Below are 20,030 nucleotides of genomic sequence, written 5' to 3'. Positions count from 1 at the left end.
ACATATTTTGATGCAGAGAGGAAGATTCACATAGAAATATACAACATTAACAATGGAAAATATTTTCTATTCTTTAAGCACTAATAAAAATTCTGTTAAAACAAATACAAGATAACATTTTAATTTTTATAAATTAAATGTTGCTAGAATAAATTCTATCTTTGCTGATTTCTACCACTTATCCACATGCCCCCTTCTTTTATAGTGTATTTTGTTTCAAGAAAAGGTTAAAAAAACCTATGAAACTTTGTCATGTTTTTCTAATTGATCAGACAACCTTCCTTGAAAGGTTAGCGCAATAGGTAAAAGTGACACATTTAAAATATATAGCATTGTTCATTCTAGGCAGAAAAATTTCAATGACCAAGAATCACATATCACATATGTGAATAATTTGATTTTCCTGGATGGACTATTCAGCATATGAAGCAGAATTTGGACTGTGATTCATAAAGGCAAAGTCCCCGGTAGTTATGGTTGACACCGAGTTGTCAAAATATTCTTCCTGCATTTCAGACACCATTCACAAAGTGAAAGCTAGAAATCCAGCAGATAAGACTTCTAGAATCCAGACTTCACAAATAGCAATAATTCCAATATCGAAGACACATTATAGTGTACTGGAAACTTGTTTTAGAGAGTATTTTTATTATTTCTCTTACTCTCTATGATTCATTCAATTCTAAACATTTCTAGTTTTAGTTAAATGGAATTTACTTGCAGGATCCTAGCTTTTTACTCTTAGAGGACAACCTATATAATTTTCAATATAGAGCTGTCTTTAGCTAGTTTTCTTTTTCAGTTAACTTCCAATTCATAGGCTTGTAGTATTTTCTAAATACATTTAACTAAATAACTCTGCTAGTACAAAAAATAACATATGTAATATAGACATAGACATATATCTACACTATTATATATGTATGTTTGTATATTATACATCTGTAATATATACTCATATATATACAATATATATACTATAGTGTATATATATTATAATTTTACTTAAGTTTATGCCACTGAAAAGAGAGCGAAGTCATTACCAGACACCATTTAAAATAACAGACTAGAAATCATCAAATTTTCTCAACAAATGCGAAATCAGTATTAGTTTAGTTATCCTTTCTTGTTTTGGAAAGCTTTTATTATGCATTTATTCAGGTAATGTCAATTTATGGACAACTAATCCATGAACTTTAAACAAGGAGAATAAAAAGGAGAATTTCATGAAATGGGAATTGGTCTCAAAGAGCTTTCAGTTTCCAGGCTGAAATAAATATCAATGAAATCACTGCAGTAATGTATAATTACAAGCTATAGAGGTACAACAAAGAACAAGGCAGATGAGCTTAATAGGTGTTCTGTCCTAGTCTGGGGGGTTCCAGAAGGGTAGCATATGAGAAATAGAAGGTCTCTCTGAAGAAAAATATTAGTATTTTGAGGAAATTCTAAAAAATTCTAAAAATTATTTAAAATTTAAAATAAATTGGACACCCAATTTACCTTATTTTGATTCTTTCAATTCAAAATGTAGTTCAAGATTATATGTGAACTTTTATCTGTGCAGATTCAATGAAATGACAATCATGTGTTGTCAAAGGCAATATTTTTGGCCCTTAATTGAGAAGAGGTGTTTTCTGGCACCTCAGGCAATACTATCAATTTTCTTTCCCCCAAATTCAACTCCTAGACATCAAGTTTTGACTGAGATTTAAGCAGACATATGAATGAATTTACCAAAAGGTTTTGGATTAGAATGGGAAAACCGTAAAATGTATCTAAGATTAAGAAATGATATTTGTATACCTCTTTTACATACATTAGTATATATACACTTATTCATAGATAGATATATAGCAACATCTCATTTGTTCAAGTGTCATTCACTATAAAGTGCTATGACATAGAAATTACTGTTATCCCTTGTTTAAAAGTGAGGATAAATATTAATGAAGGTTAATAGGCCTGTATTAGATCATACTGTAATAAATGACAGAGCCAGAATTCAAATGCAGATGTCCCAATTCTACACGATGTGCTTATTCTATTTTACTATTCTGCCTGTTTTCTTTGACTTCACACTAAAGCACAAAAAAGATAACTTGGGAAAATACAAATAACATTGTAGGATAGAATTATGCATTTCCATAGCCTCAATTTAGAAATTAAGGTATTTGACCAGGAGATAAAACATTGGATTCTATCAGGAGGCCTTTAACTGGAAAGTATGAGAAATACAAACAGAATGGATTTAACAGGGAATACGTATTTTTCCATGTAACTCAGTGGTTCTAAGATGCCAGGATTCCAGGCTGATCTCTCTAATGCTCTCTGGGTTCCACCTTTCTGGCCATTAAGGGAGTTCAGGTGCTCCAGACTGGACATTGGGCCATCACAGGGCAAACTCAGAGGCACAAAACACCTGGCCTTTTCCCATCTCTTTTTATTGGAAGGAAACCTTTCCCAGAAGTCATTGGAATTCTGTTCCAGTCTTATTGGCTTCACTTACACTTGCCTAAACCAATCACTGGCAAAACGACTGTAATTATCATGATTTGCTCTCAGATAAATCAATATTCACCCTGCAAAGTGGCAAGAGGGGTCATTTTCCAGGAACACATGGGAAGGTGAAAACCTGAATAATTTCAGTGTTCCATCAGCAAGGAAAAGTCAGGGTACAGATACTCAATGAGCAACCAATAGGTCATCTATTTGCCAGAAGAGTGTTTTTTATTTAAGTACATTATCATTGTTAAGACACCAATAAATAGCTAAGGAAACCTTTAGGGAAAAAATCTAAAAGAATTGAAAAGAGGGGTGTGGTATAAAATTTAAAAAAAATCTACAACTGTTGATTTTGAGACTTCTCATTTCAGACTGTTCTTTCTCTATACCCGCCCCCCCCCCCAACCCTCTCTTCATTCTCTTCCCCTTACTTGAGTTTCTTTGAGTCCAGGTTCTTGATTCCTTTGTACTGCTTGACCATCATCTTAATACTATCTTAAGTGAAAATTATGTAGCCTCCCTCCCTTTAATCCCTCCTCTGGAGTGATACATAGACTAAGACAATCAATCAATTTAAGTACTAGTCATGTGTAAACCAAGGATTCTTTCTAGATTGTAATCCAGCAACATATAGGGGCTTTGATATATGTTGATTGTCCTCTAAATCAAAGAATATTCAAACTATTGAATTATTTACTAAAATTTCTGAAGATAATTAAGCCCAGAATTCAAAAATTATAATTCATAGTTTACAAGGCCAGAGAAGGTTAATTGCTTGTCTAATTTACTAAAGTGAACAAACTTAGTACCAGAAAATACCCATGTCAAATAAAACTCTTCTACTGAAAAATGAACTGCTGTTCATGACCCCCTTGATAATTTCAGTTTACAAGTTTGAGTATTATTTTCATGAAATTCATTTAGAGAAAACCAAAGTTTCATTAAACTTCGTCACAGATACTTATTTGGGGAATTTGTCCCATGCCTAATAGTATAGTACCATACTTTTCTGCCAGGTTTCCTCTAAGATTTGAAGCACCATTTGAAAATAGAGATAGAAGTAATCCTCCCAAGAAAATCACATAGGTTAATTGTAATGTTTTATGAATGAATATATCTCTGGGGAAGAGGGTAAATAGAAATAGAAGAACATATACATGAAGGAATGGGTCACTCTTGACAATTTTCCCTAAAATACATTAATTTTATATGGCTTATGTGATATAATCATTCCATGAAAGATTCATTTCAAATTTGGAATGAATTATTGGCTTATTTCTTAAAATTTATATTTCAAAAGATTTGGAATTTTGAGCTTCGAATGGGAGTATCGTTGGGACTTAGAGAAGTTGCTGGCAATCCCAGCTCCTGGTGGAGTGACCATAGCTCCTGGTGGAGAGCTTCATTATCCAAACCCTAAGCAAGGGTTTCTCAACCTGGATGCTGTCATTTTGGACCAGATCATTCTTTGTTGCCCTGATTTTTGTACAGTGACTAGCAGGATGCCTGGTCTTCCACATTAGATGCCAGTAGTGTCCTGCCTTCCCAGTTGTGACAACCAGCATATCTCCATACAAATATCCCCATGGGGCAAAATCAGAATTGCCTCCCGCCTTATCTACCCCTCATCACATGGAGAACCACTGCCCTAAATCAAAAGTGCAGGATTTTCCATGCCGTTTGTGACAACACGGATGGAGCTTGAGGGCATTACACTAACTGAAATAAGCCAGACAGAGAAAAACAAATATTGCATGGTATCACTCTTATGTGGAATCTTACAAAAAAAAAAAAAAAATCCATAGAAACAGAGTAGAAAAGTGGTGAGGGTGGGGTATATAGGGAGAGGTTGGTAAAAGGGTACAAACTTTCAGTTATACAATGAATAAAGCCTGAGGACCTAATGTATAACATGGTGACTATAGCTGATAACACTATATCATAAAATTGAAATTTGCTAAGAGAGTAGGACTTAAATGTTCTCACCAAAAAAAAAAAAAGAAAAAAGAAAAAAAAAAGAAAGAAAGAAAGAAAAGAAGAGAATGGGATATTTCAGTAATTCAGTATGGTCTGACACTTATAATTTTTTCCTCCAAGGTTTATATTTATATTTTAGTTAACCTGCAAACAGATGCACTTTTACTTATTGGGGTTAATTAATTAAAACAATGACTAGTTCAAAGTTGTTTCCAGTTATCACTTCATTTTTTTATGGAAAAGCTTACATCATAGATATCACTACTGATTTAACTATCTATTCCCTTTAAAACCAAAACAAACACAAAATTCCTCTATCCTTGTCAAATTGAAAATGACAATGATCAGGCAATAAAAATGATTGATTGAATCTAAAGGCACAAACAATCATACAAGCAAATATGTTAAATCCCAAACTTAAATTGACTCAAGAATTGAGCTTTCACTCAAGAATATCATCAGTTTCTCAAAACGAAATAAACATTAATGTCACATTTTCTAGATTAGTGCTACTTATTTCCTCATGGACATTATGGTTAACATAATACAGGGGGAAGATTTAAAGGAAAAATGTACTACAAATAACCCCAGGACAATAATTCACATACTTGGTTTTTCTTTTATTTTAATCATTTGGAGCTTAAGGTACTATAAACATCATGATCTGTTGAGGAGATTTTTTTTTTTTTTTCTCCCTGCTGGTTTTAATGATAAGCTTGGAGAACCTGACTAGCTGTTTTAGGCCATTTAATGCATCTGAAATAGTGAAGTAACAGCTGCAAGAAGACCAACCAGGAAAGCAATGAAGAGGAGGCCGGAGCGGCTGAGGTCAGCTTTCTGAGGCTAAAGGAGAGACTGAAAACTGTTCATGAGAAAACCATAAGCGATTCCTAGGAGAAAGGAGTTAGGAAACTGGGCAAGAGATGAGAAAAGTCAAGAGGCCAGTTACCCTGAGGAGTGTTTCTTAATTTTAATGTGCTTAGGAATCACCTAGGACCGTGTTAAGATGCAGATTCTGATTCATCTGGAGTGGGGCCTGACAGCCTGCATTTCTAAGAATCTCCCAAGTTTTGACTCTACTGGTTGGTGCATGTGCACACTGTGTGTGGCAAGGTTCTAGAACATCCCTCCCCACCCAACATTTCTCTGGAAGTAAAAGTGTGAACTTTGTTCATGATAAAATCTATGAGATTAACAAGGTAAATGAATTCATTTCCCCAAATTCTCAACATAGAGAAGCATGTTTTCTTTTTCTTTTTTTTTTTTTTTTTTTTGCGGTAAGCGGTTCTCTCACTGTTGTGGCCTCTCCCGCTGCGGAGCACAGGCTCCGGACACACAGGCCCGGTGGCCATGGCTCACGGGCGCAGCCGCTCCGAGGCATGTGGGATCTTCGCGGACCAGGGCACGAACCTGTTTCCCCTGCATCGGCAGGCAGACTCTCAACCACTGCGCCACCAGGGAAGCCCAACATGTTTTCTTTATACCTTCTTTAAAGGAAAATAAGAGGTAGACTGCTGCTTTGATATACAAGTTAACTTATTGTTTATATTATATATATAAGTAAAGTATCAGTATGGTTTTTGTTTTTCATATCTCCTTAGGTAGCAAGTTTCTATGATATGTTATCTAATGGAGTAATGAAAGACTCAAATTTCTAAAATCAAAATTAAAGTTAGGCTTGAGTTTTGGATGATGAGTTTTAAATGAGTTTTCCAGCTCAATCCTGAGTTTCAACTCATTCGTTATGACTACCCAGGATGTGCTTTTACCCTAACCATTTGATTCCTTTTAAACCTATGGGAAAACCAAACCTTGGCTTACTTCATACTCTCCCCTTCTAAGCAACAAAACAAGGCCTGATTATGTCATAGGTTTTGGCATCATGTCAGTGTCAAGGTGCACCAGGAAGAGAAGCAGATACAAAGATGACAGATAGATGAAGTATTCCTGATGCAAAACATCCGTCAGTGAAGAAGAAGCTGGTAGTAAAAATTAGTATGTTTAGGCACAAAATCTAAAGACTGAACACCAATACTGAGTCGAAGTAATTATAACCTCTTTGAAAAGAGGCTGGCCTAGAAGAAAAAGGAATATACGCATTTAGTCCTATCACAAATATTCCTAAATAGCACTTTGCATTTTCCACAGGCTATCCTTGGAAACAAAACAGATATGTTTAGGCATTTTTTGTACAATTTTGTTGGAACAAAAATTTTCCAAATGTACGACCCTCTTTTTTTCTGAAAAAAGAGAAAGAAAATTTTCTCACGCAAAGGCTCATCATAAATATTCGGGTCCCAAAATGCCATACACCTTAGTAATCTGTGTCTGGCTTGACAAAAGATTAAAGGTATATACAGTGCTTAGAATTTAAAGGCAGCCATATTTTCCTAAATAAAATGCCCGGTTTTAAACTGATCTAGACAAGCTGAAGACACTTCAAGCAAAGAAATTAAGGCAACACAGGCTTATACTGTTCACAAATACCTACCCTATGTGGAACTGTCACCACAGTTGATTTTAAGGCTACAACCCTGGAGGCAACCATCTCCAAATACACACTTTCTACATTACTTAAAATTTAGAGTCTCTCCTCAACTCACCTATTTTGACCACATCACAAAAAAATGTTAGGTGATCACGCTTAGATCATCTGTATGATGGTAGTAATAATTAAACTGTTTAGTTAGTTCATTCAAGCAATTGATAAATTCAGAAGGGGAAAAAATACTTCAAAACTCTCAATAGTTCCATTGGACACAAATACTAAGCTGTGTTAGTCCATGTATTGAATATACTGATAAGCATAACTTGTCATCAGAAGTACAGGAATTCCTGTTCCCAATAATTCCTCCTTCTCTCTAAGAGAGGCAATGGACAGAAGAATCATGTTACTTTCAATAGTTTACCAAACTCACCCCATGTGATGGGTAGGAGATCCAGCCCAGCTCCCCCTGAATTGTTTTTGAATCCAGTAGATCGACTAAAAGAAAACACAGATACACAAAAACAGTTGAAAGGAATGAATTCTATTTACCTCTGTCAAGTTAATGTTGTCTGTTGTTGCTGATATAATAATATCAATGTGTTCAAAAAACACAACACTCGGGCCTCCCTGGTGGCGCAAGTGGTTGAGAGTCCGCCTGCCGATGCAGGGGATACGGGTTCATGCCCCGGTCTGGGAGGATCCCATATGCCGCGGAGCGGCTGGGCCCGTGAGCCATGGCCGCTGAGCCTGCGCGTCCGGAGCCTGCGCGTCCGGAGCCTGTGCTCCGCAACGGGGGAGGCCACAACAGTGAGAGGCCCGCATACCGCAAAAAAAAAAAAAAAAAAAACACAACACTGTTCATTCTCATTATACATGTATGATGAGTAGAAGAAGGGAATTACAAAGAAAAGCAACCACAGGGAAAGTTAAGGGATCAAAAGTTTCTGTGACTTTTTAAACTGTTTATGTTTGTTTATATATATATATATATATATATATATATATATATATATATATATATATAGTATATTTAATATATTGACAGAATAATTACAGGTTTAAAGAGGACACTATAAAAATACAAAATAGGAAACATTAATGCTAACATGAAATCAAGATAACTGCAAAGACCATTAAATTTAATAAATTGACATGATTTCACTATAAATTAGTTAAGTATGCTTCCATAATGAATCGTATTTTTTTGTACATATTTTGATATGGCATCTTCATATTGTCCCTGGCCAAAACCAAACATACTGTAGTAAATACTGTATAAATTGTATACTTATGTAATGAACAAAATGCTTAGCTATCAATTTGAGGAGAAGCCAAAGCAAAAATATGTATTATAATAGCGCTTTGTAAAGGTTTACTTCTTTAAAAAGGGTATTGTTACCCAAAGACTTTAATGATTTCGCTCAGAATTTTGTGCTAGTTATTAAAAAGTCTGATGAATAATAAAATATAATAAGAATGTAGCTGCATTTTGAATATATTATTAAAAGAGAAAGGCAAATGATTTATTTTCAACCCAGAGAGTATGAATTTGAAATGGACTAGAAAGTAAAATATAAAAAGATACTTTAATTAATAACAAAGGGCTCATGTTGATTGTCAATCTGTTAAATAATGGAAACTATAGTTTTCCCACATCCTTCTTCTAAGTTAGAAAACAACCCCATGATTGATTAATGGAAGATGTAGAAGAAGTTTACATAAAATATGCAGGTATTATTAACATGAACCAGAGCAGGTGAATCAATAAATATAATAACAGACGACTGTCTGTTGAAGGGTTCCGTTCCATATATTCACAAATCAAAACATAATGTTAATACATGCAAAGCACAACATGACCATGTGTTGTCAATAAAGGGCTTCCTGATGCATGAAAAGCACCACCCTTTCTTTAATCATCCCAATTATTTTCTTACAAAGGAAACATTAATCATATAAATGTTAAGAAAAAGAATTATATTTGATTGATGTTAGAATTCTAAATTTTCAAGCACTGCTTTTTAAAAGAAGATATTTGGTTAGCTAGTTAGATGATAAATATACTAGGTGAGTATAAGAAAAATTCCTAATCATTAAGATAAAAAAGATAAAGTTCTCGGAGGAAAAAACCACATAAAATTAACCTATTACACTGGAATTCCTTAATGATTAAACTTTTTCCCCCTCACAATAAATTAATCCCAGTGAGACGTAATTATATTTAGATAAAAGAAGAAGATAGTTGCTGCATGGATTACATAGTGTAATTTCCCTAATGGAATTATTTCCCAGGATATCAGTTTGGAAATTAACAGTATGCTTAATTATATTGAAATTATCTCTGGAAAATGATTTTTTAAAAAACTTCTACCAATTAATGTCACAGATAACATTTCAGATTATATAATGTTAAAGAATTTTTGAAAATATGAGAATACATCCTCACCTTTAAAGTATGTTACCAACATTTATTCTGATAAAGACATACCTAGTTCAGTTGTTGGTTCTATCACAGTCAGCAGTTGATTTCTCTGAGTTTTACACAGGATTTGCATCATAGAATTTACAGGGCCAGTATTCATAAATCATTGGATCACATTTGTAATACCTTCAGGGGCTTAAATGATTCAATGTTTTTGTGTGTGTGTAATAATTGAATATGTACTAAATGATGAATATATGTTATTCCACCTGCTAAGATGAATGGTTGATTTAATTTCAGTATTAATAACCAGAGGAAAAAAGTGTTTGAGGCAAGGAAGATATAAATATTTTTTCCACTTAGTAAATTACTCATTGGAATGTAGGTTGTTAACTAAAGAACTATACCCTTAAGTTTTCTCTGATGATAATGATGGAGGAAAAGGACTGGCTTTATCACATCAGCATTTGGTTTCAACTCAAAGGAGAAAAGCTAAACTAAAAGAATTGTATTGCACTGTCAATTAAAATTGGTATAAAAGATTAACTTTATTTCATTTACTCAGAAACTGAATTTTTAGTGCACTCCGTTTAGCATGAATGAGGGAACACACAATTAGCAGCATCACTCATGATTCTGATCCTCTTGTCTATCAAACATAATTAGGTCTGCACTGGTTATCTCACAATGTTGCCGTGATGATCAAATAATATAATTTTAGTTAAAGCCACCTGAGGTTATTACATGCTATACAGATTCAATGTTCTTGTAAACTTAAAATATTATCTAACAACAGTTCCAATACAATTCTTCTGAATGGTATTGAAAATCAACCATCAATATATGGCCTAATAGAGAAGAAAAGTGACATCAAGACACTTTTTAAAAGCACCTATTTGGGGTTTATAAAGTGTTTTTGTTTGTAGCCAAATAAGAACAACACAGTCTAAGAATTCTAGCCACTTAAAGTCAATGGTTGCTAGACTGGAATTTGCCAGGATATAAACCTCAAGGCTCCTGTGATCTGTTGTATAGCGATCTTGAGTGCAGCATAATTGAGATAAGAAGAAGAGAAAAGTTAATGGAATTTGAAAGTCAACCTGCTGTGAGTGATGTCTCTGGATACATTGACTAAATCTAACCTTGCAATGCAATGTCTTAGACCCCACACTGATACAGGCAAGAACATTAGTTACTAATGCTTTCCTCTCCCAAAAACGATGCAAACCTGATCATAGCCTTTAAGTGGTGCCACTATTCAAATGCCAGGGCAGATAGAATTGTGATGTACAAATATATTGTAGTCTGAGTTTTAATGACACTTTGTAACATGGAATGTTTATTTTAATTGCTAAAATTTTTGAGTTTACAATTATGAATTTTAACAAAAATATTAGGAAATTATTCTTAAGGGTAGGTGGGAATATATAAATAGACTAATTCTTTAATGACTGCCTCATGCTAGGTTATTTGCCAAAGATATAAATGGTCTCTTACCAGACTTCATATTCTAATGGTTGATTTCCAAATATTTTTGGTTTGTAACAGAAAATATGTCATTTCATTAATTTCAGAATATTTTCTATTCAAAGAGCTATGTAGCATATATTAACTTCTAAAAGTGATTTAAATTGGACACATTTTGAAGTGTTAGAATTCCACTTGAGATATAAATAGGAGTTTTTGGCAAAAGAAATCATTGTGGGAAGTCTGGATGGATATGGTTCTGGATGTCTTTCACATGCTTTACTCTGTCTAGTCTCACAGCTTTTAAATAGAAAAAAATGTATAAATAGGTGAAGGAGTTTACATTCATGAAAACAGTAAGGGAATCCTCACTCAGTCTCCTTGAATTGGCTTTCAGGTGGGCACTAACACGAGATTTGCTGGTCAAAATGATGTGTGGTGTCTGATGAGAATTAGAAGGCGTAGAATGAAGTAAAGGAATAAGAACAAAGTGTAGGGTAAACTAGCTCATATTGGTTGTAGGTGCTTCTGGAAAGAAGGAACCCTTGCCACTGATCTTTACTGTCACTTTTCCCACTTGGCCGAATTATGGATTTAAGATGCTCAGGAGTCTTGTTCTCTCTTCCCTTCTTACCCTCTATGATAATGAAGAGACAATCAAATGTCTACTCCTTTGTTCACTAGCACTGACAGTGTCAAAAAGAATTATCTGCACCAAGAATTTATATACCATCTTCCCTTCTTACTAATAAGAATTCATTAAAAATTTTTAAAGGACTCAGTCATTAAAATAAAATTTTGCAACAAATGTTCTCATTTAGTAAGGACAGATTAAAAACTTCAGGTGTAAATTTCTGGAGTTTTACATTTAAAGAATCATTAATACAACAAGATTTTTCAAGAGCATTTCAAAATTCTGATTCATAGTGGCTATCTGTCCACTTAGAAAGACTAAGAGTTAAACAAATATTCACATCTTTTAGATTAAGTGTTGCAAATATACAGACAGTACTAAAATAATTTTTAAAATTAAATGCCACAATTTCTTACTGAAGTGGAAGATCGTTTCAATTATTTAATAACATATCTATGCTTTGTGGTAATGCTATAGCTGCATTTAAGAAAACATTTAGAAATGTCAAGGTGAACAGTAGGGTTTAATGGCTAAAGAATATCAGACTTGTAATAATAGACATGTTTTCTTGTAAAACCTTCAGCTATAAGGTGCTTTTATAACCAAGTGCAAATAACTATGAAACCACTACAGCAGAAAACAAACCCATCCTTTGATTATGTCTTGTTTTTACTAAAAAATAATGACATTTCCTTTCCTGTTTGTGCCATCACTGTAATTGTCCCAGCCACATTTCTTGTACACTATTTATCTTTATCATTTTCATCACTTTCTGTTATGATGAAAAGAGTAGCTTTGCTCTAGGTTACAGATAGCAGAAGAGACCTTTAATCTGCTCCGAAGTTATACTTAAATGTCGCAAATAGAAGAAAATGATACAGGAGGTAATACATTTTGATGTCAGTGTTGTAATTCTCTGTATGGTACTCTGGAATAACATGGAATCAAGAAATCAAGATGTATTTTCTGACAGGAGTCCATCAAAGCTCAGCTTTTCATTTTTACTGTACACACCCAGCTATGCCACAGAGAAGAAATATAGAGAAGTCTGTTTTATTAATGTACTTATCTATTTCAACATAACTTTTATCTACTAGGATTATATATTTTTAGTTAACAGCTCCTATAGACTTCCTGTTTATGTTTATTTCTAACTAAACATAATTAAAACATCTTTGTAATAGATCATTAGTATTGTATTTCACAGACTAAAAATTATAAAAATGTTTTAGACTATAAATGAAGTCAACTATAATCTATTAATTGTGGGTAGATAAAACTTCCTGTAATCTATGTTAAATTTTACAGGCATTTTGTGTCATAGAAGTATAAATTTATGACAATTTCTCAATCAAATAACCAAGTAAAATAATTATGTAAAAATTTAAAAAAAATGTGTAGTGCTAGACATTTCTGTGAAAACCCTCTTGTTGCATGGTATCAATGGCTTATTTATGGGATATAAGCAGATTTCTGGACAAGGTGGTATACTATCAACTTTTTCTTATTAGCTTTTCTTCCTGGACAATAATTTTAGATTAACTTCTATACAGGCAGGTCCTAATTAAAGAAGAAACTGTAATTAGCTGCCGCATCTCAATCTTTGCCAACAGCAGGAAGAAGTCGTTGGAATCAAAACATAGTCTTACAGTAAGATGTCTTGTATTCTCATGACTAGAGCAGCTCAAGGAAATAACAGAAACACAGACCAAAATTCCACTTGAAACTTGGATACTTTAGTAAATGTTAACTCTGTGTTGTTTCTAAAGTGTTAAAATTTTCTATTTTTTTCTTTTTAATCTGAGAAATCTAAAGGTCACTCTGATATTAATACTCTTATGGAGGAAACAGCTATTAAAATATCCCTTGGGAATGTGTTCTTATAACAAAATAATTCTTTCAAATAAATGAGTGGGGATGTTCTACTGTCAATGAGGTTTTACTACATTAACAACCTCAGCTTTGATAATGGTCCCTAGAATAGCAGGCCTCTTTGCTTCTGTGCACTGTCAACCTATATTATGAATCATTTAGACAAGTGAAATGTGTTTCCCAAAATGTAAGGTACTAAAAGTAGAACATTAATGATTATGTAAACATTGTACTGTTTCAACACATTTTAGCTTTTTAAAGTGTTCTAGAACAGAAAAATTTGTTTATTTCTACTTTGAGAGTACTTTTTTGACAGATTAAAAAGTGAAAAATGAAAATATATCCTTCAATTTGAAATTATATAAATAATCATTAGGGCAAATAGGTGCTCAAGCATTAGCACATATATTTTGCCTTCACACCATAAATTCAGGCTGTCTTGGTATATACTCTTTATTATATTGCTTGATTATTAACCTTTGACTACTAAATGTAAGCTATCTGTTTAGTCAGGGTTTGAACAATGGCTATGAAAATGGAATAGAATGTAGAAGATGGCCTACAAAGCAATTCTAATATAGTAGTTATTTTCAAAATAAAAATATGCTTGGAAATCCCTTGGATATAAGGATTCAAATTTTAACATAGGGAACAAAAAGTGTAGTGATGAAATTAAATTTCAATTTAAAAACATTATTTGGAAGATATACAGATTGTCAACAAACACATGAAAGAATGCTCAACATCATTAATCGTTAGAGAAATGCAAATCAAAACTACAATGAGATATCATCTCACACCACTCAGACTGGCCATCATAAAAAATCTACAAACAATAAATGCTGGAGAGGGTGTGGAGAAAAGGGAACACTTTTGCACTGCTGGTGGGAATGTGAATTGGTACAGCCGCTATGGAGAACAGTATGGAGGTTCCTTAAAAAACTAAAAATAGAACTACCATATGACCCAGCAATCCCACTACTGGGCATATACCCTGAGAAAACCATAATTCAAAAAGAGTCATGTACCAAAATGTTCATTGCAGCTCTATTTACAATAGCCAGGACATGGAAGCAACCTAAGTGTCCATCAAGAGACGAATGGATAAAGAAGGTATGGCACATATATACAGTGGAATATTACTCAGCCACAAAAAGAAACGAAATTGAGTTATTTGTAGTGAGGTGGATGGACCTAGAGTCTGTCATACAGAGTGTAGTAAATCAGAAAGAGAAAAACATATACCGTATGCTAACACATATATACGGAATCTAAAAAAAAAAAAAAAGGCATGAAGAACCTAGGGGCAAGACGGGAATAAAGACACAGACCTACTAGAGAATGGACTTGAGGATATGGGGAGGGGGAAGGGTAAGCTGTGACAAAGGGAGAGAGTGGCATGGACATATATACACTACCAAACATAAAATAGATAGCTAGTGGGAAGCAGCCGCATAGCACAGGGAGATCAGTTCGGTGCTTTGTGACCACCTAGAGGGGTGAGATAGGGAGGGTGGGAGTGAGGGAGACGCAAGAGGGAAGAGATATGGGAACATATGTATATGTATAACTGATTCACTTTGTTATACAGCAGAAACTAACACACCATTGTAAAGCAATTATACTCCAAAAAAGATGTCAAAAAATAAAAAAAATAAAAACATTCCTTGGACATTTTTATATCACAAAACTTTTTTTAATTTTAAAAGAAGCCCAGTGCAGAATAAATTGGTTTAAATTTCTGGAAAATTAAAATCAGGATATAGCTTTGACTTCATCATATTCTAGAGGATATCTATATCTAGACTTTGTCATACACCATGACTGTTTTCTACAGACATACACACACACACACATATAAACAAACTCTTCAATGTATAAAGGCCCACAATGTATAAAGGTCTTTATAAAGGCCCACATAGGATCCAGTGAAGTGCCACATGCCTATCAGTTTAATTCAAAACTCTAGCCCTTTACTTTTCATATTAGGAGCATAGTGTCAATGGAAAGTATCAAACAATTAGTGCTGTGGTGGTCAGGAAACTTCATTTACCACTGCAAGAGAATGAAAATTTCAGACAAATCTCAGTGTTTTTTCTTGGTAGTGTAGTCATAATATGAATAGCACCTATAGAAGCTTCTGTTTTGGGATGGTCTTTTTTGATATTCAATCATGTGCATTTCCAATACACACGTGTGTGAATGTATATGTTCACACAGAATTTACACTGAGCTTAGATATGTGCTTATTAAAATAGCTCTTTCTGAATGTTTGGTTCTTTCAAAAGTGCTTTTTACTTGTATATGTATTTATTATGCATTCATTCAAATTATTTATAAAGTTTTCTAGATATATGCAGTAAAAAAAATCTGGGTTATAATTATCCCTATCACATGAAATTAGGCAAAGCATTTAGTCTTCTCTCTTTGTTTTTACTAATTTATTGTTGTTATTATTAACTTTATCTTTTTAAAAAAATCTTCCTTATATTCCAGGGACTCAGCTTTAGGCAGCTAATCTTCTGTAAAGATTCATATTGCAATTTTTATGACTTTCACGTCTATGTTAAAAATTTTTTTATGTAAGTATTCATTTTGTAGTCACGTGTCCCAACTAAGCTGTTATCTTCAAGGCCTTTCAACATGCCGATAACCTTCTTTTCCAAAATCCAGTAACTAATTCTCAGGTGTGCACTGTTTGGTAAATAAACCAAATTATTGCAGTATGAAAGATGAGTTAATTTTTTTCTTAACAGCTTTCTTAATTCATTTTAATGTTTTTTAAATTTATGCCTTTGAAATTAAATGTAGAGTTCTAATGTTTTCACTAGGGCTAGGGTAGTAAAACTTGAGTTTCCAAAGGATCACCTTTGGAAAGGAAAATTTAAAGGGAATGGTTCAGTTACATAAGGGGATAATACTGTTGGTCACACACATGCACATACACACACATACATACACACACACACACAGTGTTGCACATAGACTTTTCCTCAGAGTGTTGTTCTGCTTAGCCAGAGGATTATTTAGACAATCTACAAGGAAGCGATTGGAAATCAGCTTCCCAGCCTAACTTCTCAGTGTGAAGATTGTTATCATATGCAATAAAAAAGTACCTTTCTAAAATCCATAGAATTTGATTTATTGCTAAATTACGTTTGAAAATCAAGAAATAAAGCATATGTTAACTACTAACAAGCTGTTCTTTGTTTCCCGTACTCATCCTGAGATAGATAGGGAATGTCTAAATTTCATACTGATTAGAAACCAACTAACTTTATCACTGGCAAAAAATAAATTTTAAAGTCTCATTTTTTATCAAGGGAGGGGGCGGGGGTGGGGGGGATGGGTGTTATTTTTTTACTGGACCTGCAGAGTTTATTGATCTACCTTTATTATTTTAAAGATGATAAATTAACCTCCCCTTAGTGAATATACAGAAAATTCAAGATGAAACTATTTTCATATTGATTAAATAGACTTATCAGCAATAAAATTAACCCAGGCTTCTCCCCTTGCTCCAGTCCCCACTGGGTAATCTGTCAAGAATTTTTGTCTTAAAACAAGAGGCAACTCAGTTTGGAGACTCTGAAGTCACATTACATTTTCTTGATTTGAGAGAGTTCTGCAAAATCATATATGAACTATAACATTAAATAGTAGGGAAAACAGTTGTTGACTCTAATCCATCAGAAGTGAGAAAACAAAAGTTTGTTGCTAAGCCTTCGCTTTTGCTAATGGAAAATGTGCCAATAGCTTGAGTGGTTAGAAAACTCATTGGGAACCTAAATGATAACACGTTTGAAAACTTTTTTTCTCATGTTGCAGAGAAGAAAGCAAGGTACTGAAAGCAGCTTTCTGATTTGAAAGCCTGATGTCATCAATATGCTATTTTTGCTCTTTGCCAGGTTAACAGAATTTATTGCAGCAATTAATGCAAAACATATGTGCTGAAACACCCACAAGAAAAATATAATTGCCCCCAACTCAATTTGCTACCTTTCAAAACCCTGTTTTAGCTACCTTTTCTCAATGCCTCCACTTAAATAGAGTACAAGTGTTTTTATGAAAGAGGATATAAATCTTTATAATTTATTTTCTAATCTTAAATAATATATAAATTATCTTTTAAATAGGGGAAAGTTTCCATAGAAATTAAAGTCTACTTTTTAGGCCAAGTTCTACTTCCACCCATTACTGACCTTTATGACAATTCCAATAGTTAATTCACACTTCATTTTTATTAAATAAAACTAAAAAAAATCACATCCAGGTTATATTGATAATTGCCTCACAATCTCTGTGTATGGAATTCTTGACAAGAATCTTTCCAGGGTGAGGAAAAGAGTGTCTGAGTATAAGGAAAGGAAGACAGAGGTAAGAATGTGTGAAGAAAACACATCACAGATAACATCTTTTATTCTTCTGTCCACATCAAATTTTCTTTAATTCTTAGTGAGTCCCCAACTATGCAGATAATCATACCTTATGAGGGTAAACACTACAGATTCAAAGTACTCTTTGAAGTACTTTTTTGAAAGTACTTTGAAGTCTGATTTTTCACTCCAATAATCTGACTATTTCTAAGATTTTTCTTGCGAGTCAACAAGACACATTAGTATAGTCAGTAGGATTGAGGTTGAGAAGCTACTGCTTTTCCTGAATAGGAGACCTCCTTAATTTACAGGCATTTGTGTACAGGAGAAAACATATGAGGTTAAAATCAGAAGACAGACAAGAGAGGGCCAGGCTCAGTTACTACTTTATTACGATGAGTTTACTTAGTTTCCTCAGTTGTAAAATGGGAGATGTCATAATACCTACTTTAGGGCGGCTTTAAGATTAAATGAGGTACAGTAAGTACTCAATGACAATGTAAGGGAAAAATCTTTCCAGCCAGTGGAGCTCTGTGTAATTGTTATGTGATTACTGGACATGACACTGAAGCCATATTTAGTCTTGGAATGCCCTGCATTCAACAATTCTATCGTTTACGAAAAACACTAAAGTTTTGATGACCACACAAACATCAGCATCATCTAACTACTAAACCTACCTCGGTAATGCCGATCCCAGAAACCCTTCCTGGCCCATTCCAGGTTTACTCCCAAAATCAGAAGAGGGAAAATCCTGTTTTAATTTAAAAAACGGTGCCAATCAAATATGGGGCTGTGGGGAAAACAAGACAACTTTCGATTGTGCACGGGGTGGGGAGTGGGTTTGTAGAACATGCTCTTAGCTTAGCTCTCCCGAGGGACCTAACAGGTGGCATCAGTAGATGGTCTTAACGAAAACTGAAAAAAAAAAAAAAAAAGTTCTTCATTTTCGCCTAGAGAGACATCTTTTGAAAATTCAAGAAATAGCAAAGGGGTCGGGAAACACAGCAGCAAGCAGGACAATGGACGTCTCAGGCTCGTCCCAACCGAGCGGGCCGGGTACGAGGATCTTCCCCAACTCTACAGGGAGTTCTGTGAACCCTGGAGAACCCTGTCCCCCTCCTGCACCTGTCACCTCGCGGGGCCGGAACTTAGGAGGACAGACCGCGCCAACTATGGACGCCAAGCTGCAAAGACTGCCAGCTATGAGGGGAGGTGGGGAGTTGAGGGTGGGGGAGACAGAGATCTTGGGTCAGAGTTTGTTGTGAAAGTCGGGACTTGCCTGGCGCGTCCGAGCCGCTCGCGGTCTCCCCAGGTAAGGAGAGTCCAGGTGCTGAGGAGAACGCCCCTCTCCGAGCGCCGGCAGCTCCGTGGTCGCAGGCAGAGGGCGCACGTTTGCCTCTCGCCCGCCCCGCCTACGCCCGGCGCTAGTTTCCGCCGAACTTGGCGCCCTCGCGCTCCCCTGGCTCCAGCCTCCGCCCAGGCTGAGAGAGCCCGGCGCCGGACGCCGGCAAGAAGCCGGCCGCCGCAGGGGCTTCGCGCGTGCTCGCCGCCCGCCGCCCGCGGGAGGCCGCGCTGGCTCGCAGCGCCCGGGCAGCGCGCTTTGGCCGCCGGGCGCCGAGACGCTCGCGCACAAAGAACCACCGAACCCCGAGGGCTGAGCTGAGCTGGAGGACGTGGACCCGGAGATGGGCTTTTCTGATCCGATCTTGAATCCGATGAGGAGTGAAAAGTAGTGAATTGTTGGTAGACTCCGTTTTCCCGCCGCACCTATGAGCCTGGTCCTGGCGGCGGCGGAGAGTTTGAGGTTAAGATGCCCTGGTGGTGGGTGTGGTGGCCGCGAGGGCGCCTGCTCATCCCTCAGTTGCCATATCCCTGGAATTCCCCGTAAAGGTCTGTTTCGTGCTAAAATTTCTCAAGGCACACTTTTGGAATTTAATCAATATTGCATTATCAAACGTGGGAGGTGTGATGCGAAGGAAGAGAAGCGCCATCATACCTCCTGTGGCCACCCCAGTTCATGGCTAAGGTTATTCACAACAGTTTATTTGTACAGTGCGGCCACTTGTTTCCCCCCTCATTCCTCGCCTATTATTCTGACTTCACCATGTTGGTTTGGATTATGTGGATTTTCACCCTCTGCTTTGACTGGAACAGCAGGACATGGCTTAAAATGAAGGAAGGGAGGGGGTTCCCCACTCAGGGCTTCCAGTTTAATAACATCACTCCAAGTTGGAGGCTTTACTGCTGAACTGGTTTTGATTCCATCCATCCTCCACATGCATACGC

The 20,030-nt window shown here is 35.5% G+C and overlaps 1 protein-coding gene across 2 annotated transcripts in view; it reads right to left on the bottom strand.

Moving 5' to 3' along the window:
- Positions 1-20,030, bottom strand: part of EPHA3 (EPH receptor A3) — a 373,968-nt gene that overhangs the window by 347,781 nt on the left and 6,157 nt on the right. For both annotated transcript variants that reach the window (XM_060099806.1, XM_060099807.1), the window contains exon 2: positions 7,401-7,465. In XM_060099806.1, the coding sequence (XP_059955789.1) occupies positions 7,401-7,465 (65 nt within the window). The remainder of the gene's footprint in view (positions 1-7,400; positions 7,466-20,030) is intronic.

The sequence above is a fragment of the Mesoplodon densirostris genome, chromosome 5, assembly GCF_025265405.1.
Source record: "Mesoplodon densirostris isolate mMesDen1 chromosome 5, mMesDen1 primary haplotype, whole genome shotgun sequence".
NCBI classification, from domain to species: domain Eukaryota; kingdom Metazoa; phylum Chordata; class Mammalia; order Artiodactyla; family Ziphiidae; genus Mesoplodon; species Mesoplodon densirostris.
Note: the sequence above shows the minus strand (reverse complement) of the source record. Positions and strands in the feature narration are given on the sequence as shown.